The sequence below is a fragment of the Sorex fumeus genome, unplaced genomic scaffold (assembly GCF_029834395.1).
Source record: "Sorex fumeus unplaced genomic scaffold, SorFum_2.1 ptg000036l, whole genome shotgun sequence".
NCBI lineage: Eukaryota > Metazoa > Chordata > Mammalia > Eulipotyphla > Soricidae > Sorex > Sorex fumeus.
The window spans coordinates 946,845-967,916 of NW_026606093.1; the positions used below are offsets into that span (position 1 = coordinate 946,845).

Consider the following 21,072-nt stretch of genomic DNA (forward strand, 5'->3'; position numbering starts at 1 on the left):
CGGGAGTTCATTAGCTCTGTTCTAGTAGGACTTGACCCTAGATAAAATCCAATTCCCACCGACTGATGTCTACTGTAGCCTCTTTCCGTTGAGGCCCCAACGTAGGGCTTAATAGCAGTTTGCAAAGCTGTATACAATAACAGCCACGGTCGTCATCTTGATTTCTATTAGCCGTTCTTCCTAAGAACAATTGAAGACACCTTCACAGTAATAATTTTAGGCAAATTTGCCTTTTCACCACCCCACCCCACCCCTCCCCCCAAAGAAAGGAAAGGGAGCAAATCCCATCTTTGACATTAAAAGGAAACACGAGCCCTGGAGAAGTCAGGGACCTGTTCCTGGTTCCACATCACATCTGGGCAAGGCGCTTTGGAGGCCTCTCACCCCCGACTCTGTTTCTCGGTCGACAGCGGCATAAGGCCAAAGGACAAAAATCTGACTCTTCCCCTCAGTTTCCCCATGAGATCTCTTCTCACTTTCTCACGTGGGCATTTCTCAGTGCCTTCCCGTCTCCTCCAGCCCTGCCCAGCCCAGAGCGCCAGCACCCCAGAGCTCTGCCCTCCTGCTCCTGTCTGGCTGGAAGCTTATTGGGTAGAAGACACCACATAGGCTGTGGCAATGTACTTCTTGCCATTTCCATAGGTGGTCTTGTCCCAGGCGTAGGTCTGGATGGCCAAGGGGTATCCACCGAGGCTCAGCTGGCACCTGTGGAGAAAGAGGGTCAAATCGCTGGAGCCGCTTCTCTCCAGCTGTGTCCTCTGGCTGCAAGGGTGCAACCCAGGCGTGCAAAATAGCTCCAGAGAACCATGGCCACTGCCTCTGGTGGTGTTCCAGGGACTGTATGTGATGCTGGGGATCGAACCCAGGTCAGCCACATGCACCGCAAGTGCCATAAGTTTCTGACTCTCTGACCACCCCCAAACAACCCTTTATCTTCTGTCTTCTGAAGGAACACTGCCCCTCATCTTCTTCAGGGCACTATTCTAAAATCCCAGGGCCTAAGAGATAGTACAGCGGGTAGGCACTGCCTGTGCACGTGGCCAATCCGGGTTTGATCCCTGGCATTCCATATGGCCTTTGGGCACCACCAGGAGAAATTCCTAAGCACAGAGGGAGGAGTAAGTCCTGAGCACTGACGGTGTGACCCCCAAAACCAAACCAAATCAAATCCCAGATTCTGGAAGGGTTGTGGGCACTCTAGTGACAGCACGATGGATTAACTTTGTACATCAGTGCCACATAGTTTAACACTACTCGAGCCACCTTGGCAAAGCGAAACTAAAGCCAAACAGCAAATTAATAAATAGCTAAAAATAAAAATATGGGGCCAGAGAGATAATACAAGCGTTAAGGTGCTTGTCTTGCATGTGGCCAACCGCGTTTCGATCCCCAGTAACACATGTGGTTCCCAGAGCACCACCAGGAATAATCCCTGAGTAAAGAGTCAGGAAGTAAGCTTCAAGCATAGCCAGGTGTGACCTAAAATCAAAATCAAAAAATTTTTTTTTCTTTTTGGATCACACCCGGCAATGCACAGGGGTTAACTCCTGGCTCTGCACTCAGGAATTACCCCTGGCAGTGCTCAGGGGACCATAAGGGATGTTGGGAATCGAACCTGGGTCGGCCACGTGCAAGGCAAACGCCCTACCGCTATGTTTTTTGCTCCAGCCCCAAAATCAAAACTTTAATAAATAAATAAGCCATAAAAAATACTAAAATCTCAATGTTGCAATTTTAGACATGTTCACAGGTACTCTAAAAGAGAATATTTCTAACTTCACTTGCTGCCAAAGATGGGGGAAAAATAAAAGGTGTTAGAGAACTTTTGTACTCAAAATAATTGAGTTAGGTGCTATGTTAAAAAATATTAGTTATATAACAAGTTTATTTATGTATACATGTATTATATATATTCACGTGTATTAGATATATTTATATATATTATATGTATGCATATTTCTATTAAATTCCTATAAAGATTCAGATTACTTTTAAAAGATCCTCATTTGGGGCTGGAGTGATAGCACAGCGGGTAGGGCGTTTGCCTTGCACGCGGCCAGCCCGGGTTCGATTCCCAGCATCCCATATGGTCCCCTGAGCACCGCCAGGGGTAATTCCTGAGTGCAGAGCCAGGAGTAACCCCTGAGCATCACCGCGTGTGACCCAAAAATTTAAAAAAGAAAACTTAAAAAAAAATAAAAATAAAAAGATCCTCATTTAAGACAATTTTAAATTAAAAAAAAATCTAATCCCAGCTTCTAGATCCCCCAGCCATGAATGATCTGCTCAAGGGTTTCAGAAGTACCAAGGACCTAGAGTTTTCAAATATTAGAGAATTGTTTCCAAATGTCCTCACTGGGACCTTTGGGTTCCCCAAGCAGCATCGGGAGCAAGCAGAGCGGCCTGACCCCTCCAAGGGCAGCTCCTCTTCGAACTTTTACATACCGTGGTCCTGTCTAACAGCACTTGGGAGGGGGGAGTTCTGCTGCTAAAATGAAGACTGGCTCCCCCCAGTTAATCTCACTTCACTTTGCCAAAGGAGAACACTTGGAGCCAGAAGGTGGATTTCCCCAAGGCCCCTAACCCCCCCCCCAGACGCAGAATGGGGGTCTCCTGGCTACTGACTGTATCTGGAGGGTCCCAGCCTGCTCCCCGGGCCCTGGCTGGCCCTTACTCACATTCTGCCTGGTCTGGCAATGAAGCACAGGGAGTAGAGAGCAAACTCAAACTCGGGGCTGCTGCCGATGAAAGCAGAGCCCACCTCCTTGTAGTAGCCATCCCAGTTGAACTGCATGGCCAGGACGTCGGGGTAAGAATCCCACTGCGGAGAGAAGAGTGGCAGAGTGGGACAGCGGCGGGGCAGATGGGAACAATCGGTCAAAATTGGTTGAGGGACCACTGGGGACTTGTGTCAGCTTTCCTGGGAACTTGGATTTCTGGGGGCGGGGGCGGGGGAGGCGTTTCTTTGTTGTTTTCTGTGATGAGCATCAAACCCAAGGCCTCATACACAACAGGCAAAAGCTTCAGTGCTAAGCTACATCCTGGGCCCTGCAGCTGAGTTGCTTGGAATGGACGGAGGAAATGGCCTTCCCTTGCTAAGGTGTCTGGCCCCGCCTGGGCCCCTGGAGCTGCAGATGCACCGACTCCTGGGAGGCCAGAGTCAGTGTGTCCCTCGGTCCTCACAGGTAGGTGAGAAGGGCAGATATTGCCTGGCCCACGATGACAAAGAATTTGGTTATTGTGTACTTTTTTAATGAAATGTCATGAGTATGAGGCTGGAAAGACTTATACTCCTGGTTAATATAGCACTGTAGCACTGTCCTCCCGTTGTTCATCGTTTTGTTCGAGCGGGTCTCCATTGTGAGACTTGTTGTTACTTTGTTTGGCATATCGAATACGTCGCAGGGAACTTGCCAGGCTTTGCCATGTGGGCGATATTGGTTAATATATATACTTATATTTATATATATAACATATATAATGTCCTTGGGAGGTGGGAGGGATACTGGGATCAGTGGTGGTGGAGAATGGGCACTGGTGGAGGGATGGGTACTCGATCATTGTATAATTGAAACCCAAGCACAAAAATTTGTAAGTCTACAACTGTACTTCGTGGTGTTTCACTAATAAAAATTAAAAATATATATATTTATATATAATGCCCTGTCACTGTCATCCTGTTGTTCATCGAGTTGCTCGAGTGGGTCCAGTAACGTCTCCATTGTGAGACTTGTTGTTACTGTGTTTGGCATACCGAGTACGTCACGGGGAGCTTGCCAGGCTCTGCCGTGCGGGCGATATTGGTTAATATATATACTTATATGTATAACATGTATAATGTAATATATAATGTCCTGTCATTGTCCTCCCGTTGCTCATCGATTTGCTCGAGCAGGCACCAGTATCGTCTCCATTGTCTCCATTGTGAGACGGTTATGTATTATAATGTATAACATAAATATATAATATATATAACATATAATATAATACTTGTACTCTTGGTGAAAGCTCTTGCCTTGCACATAGCCAACCCTGGTTCTATCCCTGGCACCACGTGAGCACAGTCATCACTTCCATTCTGCCTGGCCTGGCAATGAAGCATAGAGGCTAGCGGGCACTAATGTCAGGAGTTTAACTCAGACTAGCCAGGCGGAAACTTCCAACCAGGGCTTGTTCTGAGGAGGCGTACCCGGGAGAGAGGTGCTGGCCCGTTGCTTTTCCCTCGAGGGCTCCCCTTCCCCTGCAGCGGCTCCCGTCCAGAGAGGGGCCCTCTGCCGCCCGAACTCCCTGAAGTACTAGAAGCTTCTCTGTCTGGAGGGACACGTCAGTGAACTCCCTGGCAGAACTTGCCCTTCAGCAATCAGGGAGCGCAGATACTAACCAGCCTTTCCACCCAGGTTCACTGGGAACTCACCGGCCCGTCGTAGATGTGGCTGTAGTAGTCGACCAGACCCTCCTTCTCCTGCATGTAGAAGCGGATCCAGTTGTGGAAGCCAGTGACCTTGCCTTTCTTGATTTCACCTACAGCAAAGGATGGGGGGTTGGCCTTCCCTCCAGTCCCCACCCCCACCCCTTCCCATGCTCAGGTCCGCTTCCTTCTCCAGCCTCTGGACCCCAGGATGCCATGTTGCCCTGCCTTCCCAGAGTGCCTTGTGCCCCTCTCCGCCCTGCATTTAACTGGAGCCCTTGTCAGGGTTCCCCTCCCAGCTAACGATGGTCAGGGATACTCGTCCGTCATTTCTCCTAGAGCACTTCGTGGTGGTGGCGGTGGAGGTGTTTGGTGGGGGAGGAGGAGGGGGGATAGTTAATCAAAAGGAAGAAGGACCTTGGTCCTTTGGGCAAGTAGGTAATGATGCTCGGAGGGCAGAGCACCGCCCAGAGGTAGACAATGGATAACGGCATCCCCAAGCCGTTCACCTTCCTGCATGTGGCCCCTGGTAGCCCCAGTTTCTGATCTTCCTCTCCCTTAGAAGGAAGACACTGTTCTTCATAGGTGGCTCCTCCGACCCTCTCCTAGGCCCCACCCCTGGCTCTCTAGTGTGGCTGCTCCCAAGAAAGCCCTTTCTCCTCATCCCCCCAGCTCTTTCTTTCCAAAGCAGAGGGCCCCCACCTGAGAAAACGTGTTCAAAGCCGCTGGAGTCTCCTTCTTCACTGCCTCTTGAGTAGAGTCCAAACCACATGTTCTTCAAGTCATCGACAAACTCTTGTTCTGAGTTGTAGCGGTCTGGAGGGTATCACAAAGGACTCAGGAAAGAGCGAGGTAGGGCCAGATTCTGGGCATCAAAGAAGGGCCCCGACAGCCCAGGAACAACGTAAATAATAACGGGCGGGGCCAGAGCAGAACAGAGGGTGGGACACAACCAAATTGGGTTTGATCTCCTGGTCGTTCATATGGCTCCTAGAGTCCTCCAGGAGTAATTCCTGAGTACAGAGTCAGGAGTAACTCCTGAGCACCACTGCATGTGACCCCAACACTCCCCTCAAAAAACACCCAAACGATAACTGGCCGAGGGTCATACCACTAGTAAGTCACAGAGCTAGCTAAGAAACACACCAAGTCTCTAAACTCTTGACCACTGAAAAGACTAAATGCCTCTTGTGAGCCGGGCGTGCAGCTGCCCAGATTTGGTGGGCTGTGAGCTGGAATTTAAGCACGAGGGGGATTTGGACAGAGAAATAAGCAAAGACAGGGTCAGTCTGAAAAATGCCGCCTCAGCATCCAGGCCCAGAGTTCTGGCCCCGGATTTGCTTACAACTTCCAGGGCAATTTTTGTTGTTATTTTTCTTTGGGGCTTACTCCTAACACCGTGCTCAGAGGTCATTCCTAACAGTGCTCAGGGCAACCTAACGGGTCGGCCGCATGCCAGGCAAGTGCTCTGACCACGGTGCTACCTCTCAGGTCCTCTTTCCTGGTGATTTTTTTTCTTTTTTGGGTCACACCCGGCCATGCACAGGGGTCACTCCTGGCTCATGCACTCAGGAATTACTCCTGGCGGTGCTCGGGGGACCCTATGGGATGCTGGGAATCGAACCAGAGTCAACCATGCACAAGGGAAACGCCCTGCCCCCTGTGCTACTGTCCCAGCCCCTCCTGGTGAGTTTTATTTTATTTTATTTTTAATTTTTATTAGTGAAACACCACGGGGTACAGTTGTAGACTTACAAATTTTTGTGCTTGGGTTTCAGTTATACAATGATCGAGTACCCATCCCTCCACCAGTGTCCATTCTCTACCACCAATGAACCCAGTAGCCCTCCCACCCTCCATCCCCCCATCCCACCTTGCCTCTGTGGCAGGGCATTCCCTTTTGTTATCTCTCTCCTTTTGGGTGCTGTGGTTTGCAAAAAGGAATTGAGTGGCAATCATGTTTGGTCCATAGTCTACTCTCAGCACGCATCTCCCATCCTGGGAGGATTCTCCCAGTACCCTTTATTTGGTGCTCCCTACTCTATCTGAGCTCTCTTTTCCCCTAGCGTGTGTGGCTGGCCTCCAAGCCATGGAGCAAAACTCCTGGTACTTATCTCAGCCATTCTTGGGTGTCAGTCTCCTATTTTGTTACTTTATGTTCCCCAGATGTATGCAATCTTTCTATGCCTGTCTCTCTTTCTGACTCTTTTCATTTAGCGCGATACTTTCCATGTAGAACCACTTGTATGTAAATGTCATTACTTCATCTTTTCTAACAGCTGCATAGTACTCCATTGTGTAGATGTACTCCTGGTGAGTTTTAAACCTGCTGTTTGGCCCCCTCTTCCTCCCATGGGAAAAGCAGCGGAGCCCGCAAGTCAGCCGGACGCCTTCGCGTGCGCGAGCGGCCGCCAGGGGGCAGTGCAGGCACGCCCTCCCCGGCCACGCTGGACCGAGTGCGGAGCATCAGGACCGGACCTGCCGCTCGCCCCTTCCCAGCAGGCTCCCCCCCGCCCCCCAGGGCCGCCCCAGTCCGCACCCTCAAGGCCGGCCGAGCTCTCCTGTCGGGGCCTTTGGGAGCCGCTGCCACTGCCAGCCTAGCGTCGTGTGAAGGGGCTGAGCGGGAGGCGGAGCCAAGCCCACCCCCCTGGCCCAGAGCTCTGAGCATCCGAGGACCAGGCGGGGTCGGGGACAGCCGACCACAAGCCCAAGACGGATGCTCTCCACCCGACAGAGCTGTTCAGCTGCTCCTGGGGCCGTGAGGGGCGGAGGGGGCACACCCAGCAGTGCTCAGGGTTATTCCTGGTTCTGTGCTCAGAAATTACTCCGGGCACTCCTCAGGGAACTCTCTGGAATGCCTGCAATTGAACCCTGAACAGCTGCATGCAAGGCCAATGCCTTATCCACTGTGCGGTCACTCCAATCCCTCTAGCACTGCAGCACTGTCCTCCTGTTGTTCATCGATTTGCTCAAGTGGACACCAGTAATGTCTCCACCGTGAGACTTGTTACTGTTTTTGGCATATTGACTACGCCACGGGGAGCTTTGCCAGGCTCTGCCGTGCGGGTGGGATACTCTCCGTAGCTTTCCGGACTCTCTGAGAGGGACAGAGGAATCGAACCTGGGTCGACCACGTGCAAGGCAAATGCCCTACCCACTGTGCTATTGCTCCAGCTCCTCTGGTCCCTAAATGTAAAATATCTTTAAAAAAATTTTTTTTTGGTTTTTGGGTCACACCTGGCAATGCACAGGGGTTACTCCTGGCTCTGCACTCAGGAATTACTCCTGGCCATGCTTGGGGGACCATATGGGATGCTGGGAATTGAACGCGGGTCACCGGACTGCAAAGCAAACTCCCTACCCGCTGTGCTATCACTCCAACCCCCTTCTCCAGTGAATTTAGTTGTTGTTTTTTTCCTTTTTTTAAGTCACACCCAGCGATGCACAGGGGTTACTCCTGGCTCTGCACTCAGGAATTACACCTGGCTGTGCTCAAGGGACCATATGGGATGCTGGGAATTGAACCCGGGTCGGCCGCGTGCAAGGCAAACACCCTACCCGCTGTACTATCGCTCCAGCCCATCATGAGAAATCTTCTTGTTTTTTTTTTTTTTGTTGTTGTTGTTGTTGGGGTCACCCTGGCTCCCCACTCAGAAATTACTCTTGGCAGTGCTCAGGGACCATACAGGATGCTGAGGATCAGACCCAGGCTGGCCACATGCAGGACAAATATCCTCCCCGCTGTAGTGTCACCCCCCCACCATGATCTCTTCTGAGCTGCCGCTCTCAGATGGACACTGGCTTCCACTCCTCCCACCTTTTGTCACCTGCCCTCTGGAGCTCTGGCTGTGCAGAGCCCTGGGGGCACTTGGCTGCCCAGCACAAAGACCTGAGTCCTCGGGCAATTCCCAGGGCTCACTCACTCTTGTGATGGAGGAAGCCGTAGAGCTCCTTCATGCTGGCCGTCTTCATGACCTCTGCAAGGAAGGCATCCTGCTCGGCCAGCTGCTGGGCGCTGAAGTGCTCCCCCTGGCCCGTCCTCCGCTCGTAGTTGTTGAGGAGGTTGATGAAGGCTGCGTAGGTCGGCTTGGAGAACAGCTTCTCATTGACATAGGTGAAAAGCCTGGGAGAGGCAGAGGAGAGGCACTGAGAGGCCTGAACACGGAACGACTGGACAGCCGGGGGGTGGGGGTGGGGGTGGGGGTGGGGGTGGGGGGCACGGGCGGGCTGGCTCCAGGGCAGAGCGGGCGCTTCAGAGCCTCATGAAGACTGTGTGTGAGGTCGCTCTTTTCTTTCTCTCCAGCCCTACCTAGAAAGGACCTCCACAGAAGCCTCCCTACCCCACTCAAGAAGGCCCTCAGAGAGAGAAGGGAGCACCAAGTAAAGGGTGTTGCGAGGATCCTCCCAGGGTGGGAGAAGCATGCTGAAAGTAGACTATAGACCAAACATGATTGCCACCCATTGCCTCTTTTGCAAACCACAGGACCCAAAAGGAGAGAGAGAGAACAAAAGGGAATGCCCTGCCACAGAGGCAGGGTGGGATGGGGGGAATGGGGGGGACAGGGGTTGGGAGGGATACTGGGATCCGTGGTGGTGGGAAATGGGCACTGGTGGAGGGATGAGTATTTGATCATTGTATAATTGAAACCCAAGCACAAAAGTTCATAAGTCTACAACTATACCTCATGATGTCTCACTAATAAAAATTTTTTTAAAAAGGCGGCCCTGGAGACCCTTTCATTCCTTTGCACCTTTGCTCTAACTAAGCCCTCAGAAGAAGCCAAGCGGAGGAGAGATGTTGTAGGGGAGCGGGGAGGGAGGCTCACGGCTCTGGGGAGCGGTCCACCTGCTCCCCTGTCTGCGAGGGGGAGATGCGGTTCTGGCTGTTGAGAATGATGTCTTGCTTCTGCGCCTTGTTGGTGTCTGCCGCGTAGATCTTCTCTGAGATGCTCTGCAGTTCCTCCTGGGTCACAGCATTGCTGCTGTGGGAGAAACCCTCTGGGAGGGGCCCGGGGGGCAGGCAGTGTCAGAGCCAGGGAGGCCCATGCACACCCACTCCCTACTCGGGCACCTTTGAGAAGCCAGCAGTGAGAGAAAAGGGGGTTCATCAGGTTGGAGTCATAGCATGGTGGGTCGCGCCAGCCAACGGGGCTCAGTCCCCAGCATCCCACATGCCAGGAGAAATTCCTGATTTCAGAACCAGGAGTAACCCTGGAGCATTGCCAGGTGCACAGACCCCCCCTCCAGAAAAAAAAGAGAAGGAGGAGGAGGAGGAAGAGGAGGAAGAAGAAGAAGAGGAAGAAGAAGAGAAGGAAGAAGGAAGAAGGAAGAAGGAAGAAGGAAGAAGAAGAAGAAGAAGAAGAAGAAGAAGAAGAAGAAGAAGAAGAAGAAGAAGAAGAAGAAGAAGAAGAAGAAGCAGACACTGGACCTGACGGACTTAACGGCCAGTGCCTGGCCTCCCCCACAGATGTCCACCTTGCCTTCCCCGAGGCATGCAGCCCATCCCCTGCCCAGTAGGCTCAGCCCAGACCCTCTGCAGACTCTGCAGAGTGTGCACAAAGTCGCCAGCGCTGCAGAGCCAGGCAGTACCCTGGAGGACAGTTGTGACTATCGGGGCTACGAAAGGGGCCGGGAACTAACCGTGGCCACACAGGCTCTCAAAATCCTCACAGCAGTCCCCAAACTCGTGGCAGCGGGCGTTGCAGTGGCACGCATGGTGCCTGTCGAAGGCCTCGTGGCAGCGGTCCCGGCAGGAAGTGGGCGCCGTGTACAGGTCTGCAAGGACGGTGCCGTGTCCCCTCAGGCCCCTAGAGGGCGCGGCCAGTGGCCGGTCCCCTAGACCCAGCCCCCTTTGCTCTGCCCTCCTGCTGAAGATCTCAGGCAAGGGAAACCAACAGGCTGATCCCTGCACACACCCTTCTGGGCCAGGAAGTCCATTCTGAAGCTGAACTTGACTTTTCTGGCCTGTTGTTTTCATAATCTTCCCACTCTAAAAATAAAGGCTCTTCCACTTCCTTCTCGGCCTCTCCACAGGCCTCAGACACTTTCCGGCTTGCACACCCACTGCCCAAGTCCTTTCCGCCCCAGGGCACCGCCCCCACCTCTCACCGCCTCCAGGTTCTGGCTTCGGGGTTCTGGCTGAGGCCTGGGCCCTTGGTGAGAGGTACCGCTCCCCCCTCCCCGGCACTCTGGGGTTTCCCTTCTCCCAAAGTCTCTCTCCGGGGAGGAAAACTCACTGCTCGCCCGGGCCCCCTCCGACGCTTCCTCCAAGTCTGGGGACGGTGCTGGCGTTTTGAGATCTGCTCCATCTGAAGGTCAGAGAAGAAAAGCACCAGCCACTTACAAGGCTCCCTTTCTCCTCTCAACCCTCCACTCCCCTTGCCCCCCCCCCCTTTTTTCAGCTCTCCCGGCATCATTGTGTTTGGTGAAAAGGCAGAATGGTCTGGAGAGATGGCTCAGGGGGCTGGCACAGACTCTGCGTTCAGGAAAGGTCTCCCGGAGCACTGCCAGGAGTGACCCCTGAGCACCGAGCCAGGAGGAGTCCCTGAGCACCACAAGGTGTGGCCCCAAACCAACTAAAAAAAAGACAGAACAGGAGCTAGAATGTGAACGGGTTAACAGGAGATGGAGGAGGGGAAATACTGAAAATAAAAGAAAGAAGGCCGTCGAAACCTGTCACAGAAAGTGAGAAGAATGCCACCCATGTGACAGCCCTTCGTACGCCTCCTTGTGCATTCCGAGCCGGGTGACTCATCTGCGAGAAGGGGAGAGGGCAGGAGGTCGTCCCTTCTAGAGAGAAAACTCTGGCTTGGGTTGTGGCTTCTCTCGCGTGGAAGTCGACGAATGGCTGGGCTTGACATTCTCCATCTGACACAATCCTCACTTAGAAACCTCCCTTACCTTAAAGGACTTCCTGTCGGAGTCAAGGGTGAATTCCTCCCCAGGTCTCCCAGGAGCAGGGGCTGTTTCCTGAGATACCAGCAACTCCTCTTTCCCACAACACTTGGCACAGGCCACACATTGTGTTAGAGGGAGGGAGTGTCCAGAAAAGCACATTCCTCCTGCTGTCCCGTCCCCTCCGCCCGCATCCTCCGCTCTGGCACAGAAGGGTGGGGTGGGGTGGGGAAGAGGAGAAGGAACGTTTCTGGGTTTCCTGACCTCCTCTCGTGACAGTGGAATCATGTCCCACAGAGAAACACTATTCCGAGACTAACACCCGAGAATAGATCAGTACCAGGAGGTTCACTCCATGGCTCGGAGGCCAGCCGCACATGCCAGGGGAAAAGGCAGCTCAGATAGAGAAGGGAGCACCAAATAAAGGTGTTGGGAGGATCCTCCCAGGATGGGAGATGCATGCTGAGAGTAGACTATAGACCGAACAAGATTGCCACTCAATGCAAACCACAGCACCCAAAAGGAGATAGAGAACAAAGGGGAATGCCGTGCCACAGAGGGTGGGATGGGGGGATAGGAGGTGGGAGGGATACTGGGATCCGTGGTGGTGGGAAATGGGCACTGGTGGAAGGGTGGCTACTTGATCATTGTATAATTGAAACCCAAGCACTTTGAAAAATTTGTAAGTCTACAACTGTACCTCATGGGGTTTCACTAATAAAAAAGAAAAGAAAAAGAAACACTATTCCACAGTCATCCCCAGTCTAGCCATGTGTTCGCCGGATGGCTCTGTTATTCCACCAGAACCTTGGACCTAGTTACTGGTTCAGTGATCTGATGCCCAATGCTGAGCCAGGCTGTGTGTAAGCGTTACAATCCACAGAGTTCTCTATTTCACCACATTTTGCTCCAGACAGACTCTGATGGGTTGGTCAGGAATCTCTCCCATCACGGACTTTAGTTTCTGTCAGAAAATCATTTTGGGCTGTGAATCAGAGGCATAGAGAGGAACAGGCTGACTATTATCTCTCTCGACCTGCCAGCCTAATGCTGCCAAGTGACCAGGCTCCCCCTGTGTCATAGAAGGGGTCCAGGATGCAGAATATGGGAAGGTTCTGATCAGAGCTGGTGCTGGGCTCTGGGCCTGGTCAGCAGAACCTCCGCGATGGAGATGGTGCTTGTGTATCCATTGAATAAAGGCCCTTCTGGGTGGAAGTAGCTCTGTGGACATGTGGCCGACTCGGATACCTGTGGAGAAACTCCTTTCTTGGAGCGGACAGAGCTCTTCTTCAAAGGAAATGGTTTTGCAAGGAAAGTGCAGATGCCGTTGGCCAATGCAGCCAGCCTGGGTCTCGATGCCTATCAGAGCCTCGGCGACCCATGTGGCTTGACAGTGAACTTGGTGAGGTGCTGGGTCACCAAACAGAGATGAGGCTTCTGGGAGTCCATGACACTGGAACAAGGGGATGATTCAAAACGATGTTTTTAAATGATTCCTTTTTAAACTGGTGACATCAGAGCAGGGGAGGAGGAATCATTGGCTTCTGAGGAAGCTTGCGTCCATCTTGTGATTGCCGGACTTGGAATGACAGGTTGGAGGCATGGTGACCTCCTGCTCCACACGTTCCAGAAAAAAGAAAAAGCAATTTGTGACAGTCATTGCGACACGAGGTGCCATTTTAGTGGCACCCAAGTCGGGGGGCATTCGCTGCCCGTGTTCATGCTTCCGGAGCAGAAAAAAGGTCAGGCAACAATCGTTAATGTCATACATGCTCAGTAACACTTTGATCTGTTTTGAGTCATTGCTTACACTTTGGAACTTATTATTCATTCCGATAGTACAGACAGATGTTCAGACAGATATTCTGGGTAAATGACATCTATCGTTTTCAAGTTGGAGTTTTAGGTGGGGAACATTCTAGGAAACCTAAGACCAGCAGTGGCCGAATGCCTGCTCTGCTCTCAGCATCCTTTTGTCGGCCCTTTGAACCCATAACCTACCCCAAACCCTGCTCTCCCTCCTGCGGGAGTCAGGCTGGGGGCTGGGGGTCACCTGCCAGCTGCCAATCACACTAGCTAAGTGTGGCCATGGCCTGGCCTTCTGAGCTCCCAGACCCTTTACCCCACAAGCACCTCACCAATACACAGACTCTCGAAGTCTTCACAGCAGTCGCCATGCCGGGGACACCGGGGGTCACACTGGCAGGGAGCATCCTGGTTAAATTTCTCACTGCAGCGAGATGCACACGACTCCATTTTCCCTAAGGACAAGAAAGGTCACAAGCTCCAATCCATGAGGACCCTAGTTCCGACCAAGGTACCAAGGTCTGCAGGAGGGTCACTCTCGGGGCAGGGCCCTCACCCTGGCAGGAAAGCTCCTTGCGTCTGTCAAGTCAGATGCGTCAGCCGTCTGCTTGCTCTGCCTGGTTGTGCACCCAGACTCCAGCCACCCACCAGCCACCAGTATTGGGAGGCTCCCACCTGCTGGGACGAACCTCTCATAGATAACGGCGCAGCGCAGCAGTAGGAAGGGGCAGGGACAGTGTCCTGCGTGGAACTGGCAGCAGTTTGTTTTGGGTCAAACCCAGAGATGCCCAAGGGTTCCTCCTGGCTCTGCACTCGGGAATTACTCCTGGCGGTGCTCTGGGGATCGAACCTGGGTTGGCTGCATGCAAGGCAAGTACCCTCCCTGCTGGACCATCGCTCCAGCCCCAAGACACCCTGTTTTCTATGTAGCCCCCTCCTGATTTTTCACAATGCTGGGATCCAACCCACAGTCTCACACACAAGAAGCAGAGGCTACAGCCTCTGTCCCTGGGCCCATCTCAACCCCTTTCCAACTTTTAAAAGATCCAGGCTGCGCCAGAGAGGAAAGCCACTTGCCTTGCCTGTGATAGACCTGGGTCTAACCCCCAGCACCCCATGAGGTGCCCTGAACCTCACAGGAGTGACCCCTGAATGAAGAGCCAGAAGGAAGCCCTAGGCACCAGCAGTTTAGGGTGGTATTTAAAGAAAAGTGTTCCGCTGGATCCTAGAAAGATCTGTGGGCCGCGTGTTAGTGACCAGCACCTGTCACGTGGATGAAGGTGTCCCTACTGCCCTCTGGTGCCTGCACCCCGCCGACCCATCTGCTCACCCGTCCCTCTGCCATCCTCACTTTCTCTGCTCCCCTCCCCCACCCCATCAGGTGATACCCTCTGCACTGCTTCCCAGTCTCATCTTCCCATTGCAAACAGTCGCTGGGATGCAGCTGGATTCATTTCTGCACAGGGTGGGGAATGAGGCAGGTGTGGGTGAGAACTAGGCTCTGGAAGAGGATTCTGTTACGTAACCACAGACCACATCCAGGACTGCAGCCAACTGCTCGCAGAAATAAGCCTGTGGGTCCCAAGGAGAGTTTTAAGACAAGAAATGTCAAAGGAAACGGTACAAACCCACACTACAAACAAGCCCCAGCGTGCCCCCACTGCCCTGGCAGCAGCGGGTGCGAATGACCGGCCTGCCTGAGTTAGGGGTCATTTCCTTGCCACCTGGGCTCCAAGGGTGATGACAGAGTCTTTGTTTCCTTTTGAGGGTCCTGAGGTTTGGAGTTAGCCATTGTTGGGGTTAGGGGCCAGGCTGTGTGTGTCAAGAGCAGAGTCAGAATTACTCTTAGCTTCAGAATTTGTCAGAATGAGGAAACGAAAACCTCACTGGGGCCAGTTAGGGTTAGTTGGGTTAGTTAGGTTTAAATTAAGAGCTACGGGGGGAATCCTGTTTTAGGAAGCCACCCCATAATCTGGGAGGTCCTGTGTTCTTTTCCCTTCCCTTACAATCTTTCCTGAATTTGAAGGGATTAATCGGTTGATTGACTAAGAGCTAGTTAGGATCTGGGCTTGCAGTAAATTCATACATAAAATTACTAGTTTGTGCCGCCATTGGTTTAAGGCATGGGGTAAGTTTTAGACCACAGTCAGAGTTGAGGAACGTGTCAAGGTTAGGAGGGAAGAAATAATCCTAGATCTGCCTTGGATTAGACTGGGGGCTTGATTCTGGAGGGTGATTCCCTGGAGCTGCATTTAAACCCAGCCGGAGTGGGGTGGACGTCGACACTGGGCTTAGTTATGGGTTAGGAGTCTGTGACCGGGGCTTGTATGATGCTAATGAAAGTCGCAGAGGAGACAGCCCGAAGTCCTGGTCGCAGGTGCCAGACTGAGGCTCAGAATTCTGGTTCAGCTGCTTTGCAGGGCTGCAACCCGGGCAAGGTCTTTGACCTCTGTGCCTCGGTTTCTTCATCTGTACAGGGGTGACAAGAGTGGATTGATCCCATCTCCTAGGGTTGTGGTTTGTTTGGGGACCACTCCCACCAATGCTCAGGAACTACTCCGCTCTGCGCTTCCTTCCAGCAGTGTTCAGGGGGAGCTGTAGTACCAGGGATCCAACCAACTTAGGCCTCCTACATCATGCAAAGCAGGTGCTCCAGCCCACTGCGACAGCTCTCTGGGTCCCTTAAGAATTAAACACATGGGGATGGAGCAATAGCACAGCAGGGAGGGCGTTTTCCTTGCACACAGCCGACCCGGGTTCGATTCTCAGCATCCCATATGGTTCCCCGAGCACCGCCAGGAGTGATTCCTGAGTGCATGAACCAGGAGTAACCAGGAGTAACCCCTGTGCATTGCCGGGTGTGACCCAAAAAGCAAAAAAAAAAAAAAAAGAATTAAACATATCCTGGTTGGGTTTTTTTTTTCTTTTTGGGTCACACCCAGCGATGCGCAGGGGTTCCTCCTGGTTCATTCACTCAGGAATCACTCCTGGCAGGGCTCAGGGGACCATATGGGATGTTGGGAATCGAACCCAGGTCAGCCATGTGCAAGGCAAATGCCCTACCCGCTGTGTTGCCGCTCTAGCCCCAAACACATCCTGGGTTTAAAGCCCTTGAAGTGTGGGCCTGACAGCAGCGGCACGTGTGTGTTTGTCCACCCAGGGCCAGGGCCACCATCAGGGCGGTGGGTGTCCAGACCGGCTGGAGCAGTCTTTCCTGCTGCGTTTCGGCTCACTGATGCCCTTCCTGCATTTCGGGGAACCATCCCTTGGGCTGGGATGTCTGTGTGTTTACGCTGCTAACAGTTTCCTAGCTGACATCATCCCTATGGTCAGTATTCTTTACCTCAAAGGCGGATCAGGTCGGGGTAAGCCCAGGTCCATTGCGTGTGGCGCCTCCAGACGGATGAGGGAGGCACATCTCTCACCCACCATGAGGGGTCCCCCAAAATACCAGGTCCAAGGCCACTTGTCCCTTCCAGCCCAGGGCAATGCCTCTTGAATCTTAAGTGACGTTCCCTTGAATCGCAAATGTCAAGATCCTAAGGAGAATTTTCAGCCCAGGAGGAAGCCTCTGCCAGCCGCCTGCTCCGTCTGCCTGGCAGTACACCCAGAATCCAAAGTGGGGGAGGATTCAGACAAACCAGGGCAGTGTTTCTAACGGGCCAGGTCAGCAGAGTTCAGGGAAGAATTCAGCCCATTCCAGCAGAAAAGGCTGCGAGAACAGTCAGCTCCAGGCGCTCAGGGGAGCCAACGTTGGCCCTTGCTGAGGGACCTTGTCATTCCCAGTTAAGAACTTTGTCCCCGGCCAGAACCCGTTCCAGGGGTTCTTCACCTGTGCCTGTAACTGATCCTCAGGCTTCGTGACAACCTGAGGATTTGGGCATAAAGGGGCTTTTCCTCACCTGACTGAACTGTTCTGAGGACACTCAGAGGACTGGTCACCCCAACTCCTCTAAGCCATCCTGCGTCCACCTCCTGTTCACACAAAGCAAGTGCCTGGGCACAGCAACCGTCTGCCCTTGCCTCTCTGCCTCACGTCTCGCAGTGTCTCCTTCTGTCTTCCTCCATTTCTATCCAAAGAATCAGGCCTTACCGACCTCCAGGTCCTCCTCCACTTCCCGTGAGAAGCATAAGGCCTCCCTTCTTGCATGAAATACTTTCTCCACTTCTTCAAAGTCTTCATTCTGCAAGAACCCCCACTCCTTATCTGTCCTGCTCTGCCCCGCACCTGTGTGTCCCTCTCTTCCGGCACTCGGATCTCCAGATGGTTGGGCCATCCTCCACCCATGCCTCTCCATGGGTTCTAGATGATATTTCCACGGACGCCCAGTCACTCGAGGAGATTCACTTCCAGTACCAGCTGTCTGCCTGAGTTCACCTGAAGCCACTGAAGATCTCCAGAGGGCAACATCTCTCCCTTAGGGAGCTAAGTTCTACTGCTTGTTTATTTGGGGGCCACACCCAGCTGTTCTTGGGGCTTATTACTCCTGGCTCTGCACTCAGGAATCAGTCCTGGGGGGCTTGGGGGACCATATGGAATGCTGGGGATTGAGCCCTAGCTGGCCACATGCAAGGCAGACACCCTTCCCACTGTACTATCTTCTGACCCAGATATTGCGGCTGTTTTTGCCGTTGTTGCTTTTGGGCTACACTCAGCTATGCTCAAGGGTACTCCTAAATCTGCCCTTGGCAATTGCTCTTGGCAGTGTTCTGGGAACCATGTGGGATGCCGGGGATTGACCCCAAGTCGGTTGTGCGCAAGGCAAGCCCCCTAGCTGCCATACCGTAGCTTTGGCATGCAGCTAAGTTTCTTGTTGTTTTTATTTTTTTTGGTCTTTGTTGTTGTTGTTTTGGTTTGAGGGCTACATTCAGTGATGCTGGGGTTACTCCTGTCTCTGTGCTCAGGGATCGTTCCTAGCAGGCTCAGGGGAGCATACGGGATGCTGGGATTGAACCTGGGTCTGCCCTGTGCAAGGCAAGTGCCCTCCCGCTTGCACCACATCTAAGTTCTGAGACATTGAAGTAAGAGACACAGGACCAAAGCCTTTACCCTTGCCTCTTAGGGTGGAAGGAGGCGTCGGCCCCTCGGCCCTCAGTGCCCATCAATCCTTGAGCCACAGCAGGTCTTGGCTCTGCCAGGGGAGGGGGAGGCCTTCCAACAGCGAATGAGGAGCCTTTTCATCCACAAGCTGCAAATGATAGTAAGAGTCAGCTGCTCCCAGGAGCACTGATCACTCAAACCATAATCGAATCCCCAGCCCGTTCGTACCAGGTGCTGCTCCAACTTGGTCTTCTCTAACCAAGACCAAGTTAGAGTCCTACAACCATCTTCCTTAGGACCTCCCCTGTGCTGGGTGGGTTGGGCACAAAGCTCTGACTCTTGCTCCTCTGCCCCCACACCCTTCAGCTTGGCCCCCTCCCTTGGCACTGCTCCTGCTTCCCCATAAACCCGTAATTAGCACATCAGCACGGGGATTTGCATCGTCACTAAACAGCAGAGTGTTGGTTTTCCTTCCCTGGTCCCAGCCCCGTACCGCTAGTGGATCAAACTTCTTTCACTTTGGTTCGAACACTGGACAGAGACACTGGGAACACATGTTGCACCCCAGATTGCCCGTGGCCTACCTCCTGATCAGAGGCTATTCCGGTTCCCCCCGCACCTGCCTGCTTCCTAAAACTTCACCCAGACAATGTTCTCATTCCACACTTCACCCATCACCAGACAACAGGGGTGATCAAGAGTCTCCAGACTGACGGAGTGATAGCACAGGGGGTAGGGCGTTTGCCTTGCACGTGACTGAGCCAGGTTCGATTCCCAGCATCCCATATGGTCCCCTGAGTTCCGCCAGGAGTGGTTCCTGAGTGCAGAGCCAGGAGGAACCCCTGTGCATCGCTGGGTGTGACCCAAAAAGCAAAAAAAAAAAAGTCTCCAGACCACTCAAATCCACCCAGTTGTGTTCTACTAGATAGAGTCAGAATTTTACACCGCACAGGGGCGAGGGGCCAAGGGACCTCCATGACATTAGCCCAACAGCCCACTTCATCCTGCCACTGTCCGCTCTACTCCAGAGGTAACTCCCACCTCACGGAGGAGGACGGGTTCTACATACTCTGTGGCTTAAAGGCAGGGCTGAGATCTCTCCCAGGGCCCCGTGCTCTGCTTCTCCGCACACCACTCCTCCCACCCCCATTATGTAATGACTTACCAGCCCAGGCCAGGCTGCAGAGCAGGGTCAGCATCAGGGGTCCACAGAGCCTCATGGTTGGAGCCCAGCTGGAGACCAAGCTGGGACTGACGGTGGGACTTTCACTGGAGCCGAGCTGAACGTCACAGCTCCCAAATGAGCCTTATTTCCCAGGCGCTCTTTTAAAGACATCAGAACTTGTGAATCTGGTACCTCCAGATCCTTCCAGAAGGAAAATGGGGAGGGTGGGGCAGGGATGGATAAGCGGCGGAGAGGAGGTGGGGCCTCCCAGCTGTTTGAAGCCAAGGGGAAGATGACTGAGCAGACAGGTAAAGCCAGATGTTCTGAAAAGGGAATGCTGGTTGTTTGCTGCCAGAAACTAGGTTATGCGAGCAGGCACGGCAGGGTGAGTCTCTGCAGTCTGGAGTGTTCTCTGCCCAAATTAGGGGCACCCACAGACTTATTCACAAGGTGAAGTTCCCCTAATGCCCATCTCATCCACAGGCCGGCCCTACCAGAGACTACAAGAGGCTTCATATCTGCAGACCCAGCATGAGGAGTGTACCAAGAAGGGCATTAGGAGCAAGACACACAGAGAGTGCTGGAGCAAGAGACAGGTTGCTCAGAGCAGATAAAGAAGGCACAGGCCAAAAGTCAAGGCCGCTCAGGGCAGAGGAATAGTACAGGAGTAAGCCTTGGACATTGCTGGGTGAGAAGGAAAGAAGGAAAGAGAGAGAGAGAGAGAGAGAGAGAGAGAGGAGGAAGGAAGGAAGAAAGGAAGAAAGGGAGGGAGGGAGGAAGGAGAGAAGAGAGAAGGAAGGAGAGAAAGAATGAAAGAAAGAAAGAGAGAGAGAGAAAGAAAGAAAGAAAGAAAGAAAGAGAGAGAGAGAGAGAGGGAGGGAGGGAGGGAGGGAGGGAGGGAGGGAAGGAAGGAAGGAAGGAAGGAAGGAAGGAAGGAAGGAAGGAAGGAAGGAAGGAGAAAGAAAGAATCTGGGGCTGCTGTTGCTGTGAGGTCACCCAGAGCTGCATCACCTCAGAAGAATTATGCAAATAGACCTCTGACTCCTCTTGAGTCAGCACCTCAGGGTTTACAGTGTCCAGCTTCTCACAGGCTCCAGGGTTATGAGGCGAGGGAAGGGTCAGAGGCCTCTTAAAGGACCCACCCAGCCTCTCTTCAAGGGCCCAGACCTCCTGTCTTCTCCCCTGCTGCCACACCTCTCACCAACGGCCTCTTGGCAGAGAGATGAGGCTCCAGTGAGAGCAGAGCTACAGCGACTCGAGGCTGCCAAGTGACCTTCTCAGAGAGGCGAGCTCTGCTGTGTAAGGTGCCCTTTCCAGAAAGATCTCTGCCTGGGATTCGCAGTCTTCTCTGACTTCAGACGGTCTCCTACCGAAAAGCAAACATTGAGGAACCACCGAAAGCCTGCCAGAATGATGGGGAGAGGGCACATCCCGGACCCGATTCCTTTAAAAGAGGGTCATTAGAGAGACTCCAGTTTTCTCCTCTTTGAAATGACAGGGTTGGGACCAACTCCCCTTTCAAGTTCCCAGACTTTAAATTCGAGGCTTCCAGTCCCGCCCAAGGTAGGACAGTTGCCTGGGGGATCAAGAGAAGTCACAGCGCCTTGTTGGGTGAAAAAGAACCTGTGGGTGGGGACGCGGCTCCCAGAATCTCACCATGGAGTGGGACCCCGAACAGAACAACCCAAGAAAACGGCCAGCCCGGATGGGAAGCTTCCTGGGGGGAGGGACAGGCTGTGTCACCGGGGACTCCCTGAG

At 53.1% G+C, this 21,072-nt stretch overlaps 1 protein-coding gene across 1 annotated transcript; it reads right to left on the reverse strand.

Moving 5' to 3' along the window:
* Positions 1-560: 560 nt before the first annotated feature.
* On the reverse strand, positions 561-19,369 carry ENDOU (endonuclease, poly(U) specific). The gene is made up of 10 exons (XM_056117901.1): positions 19,315-19,369; positions 13,441-13,563; positions 10,645-10,710; positions 10,049-10,183; positions 9,235-9,406; positions 8,332-8,531; positions 5,111-5,224; positions 4,415-4,521; positions 2,679-2,821; positions 561-705 (listed from the first exon to the last, which is right to left on the reverse strand). Exons 1-10 carry the CDS (start codon positions 19,367-19,369, stop codon positions 585-587), a joined length of 1,236 nt encoding a protein of 411 aa, XP_055973876.1. The 3' UTR covers positions 561-584.
* Positions 19,370-21,072: the final 1,703 nt, after the last annotated feature.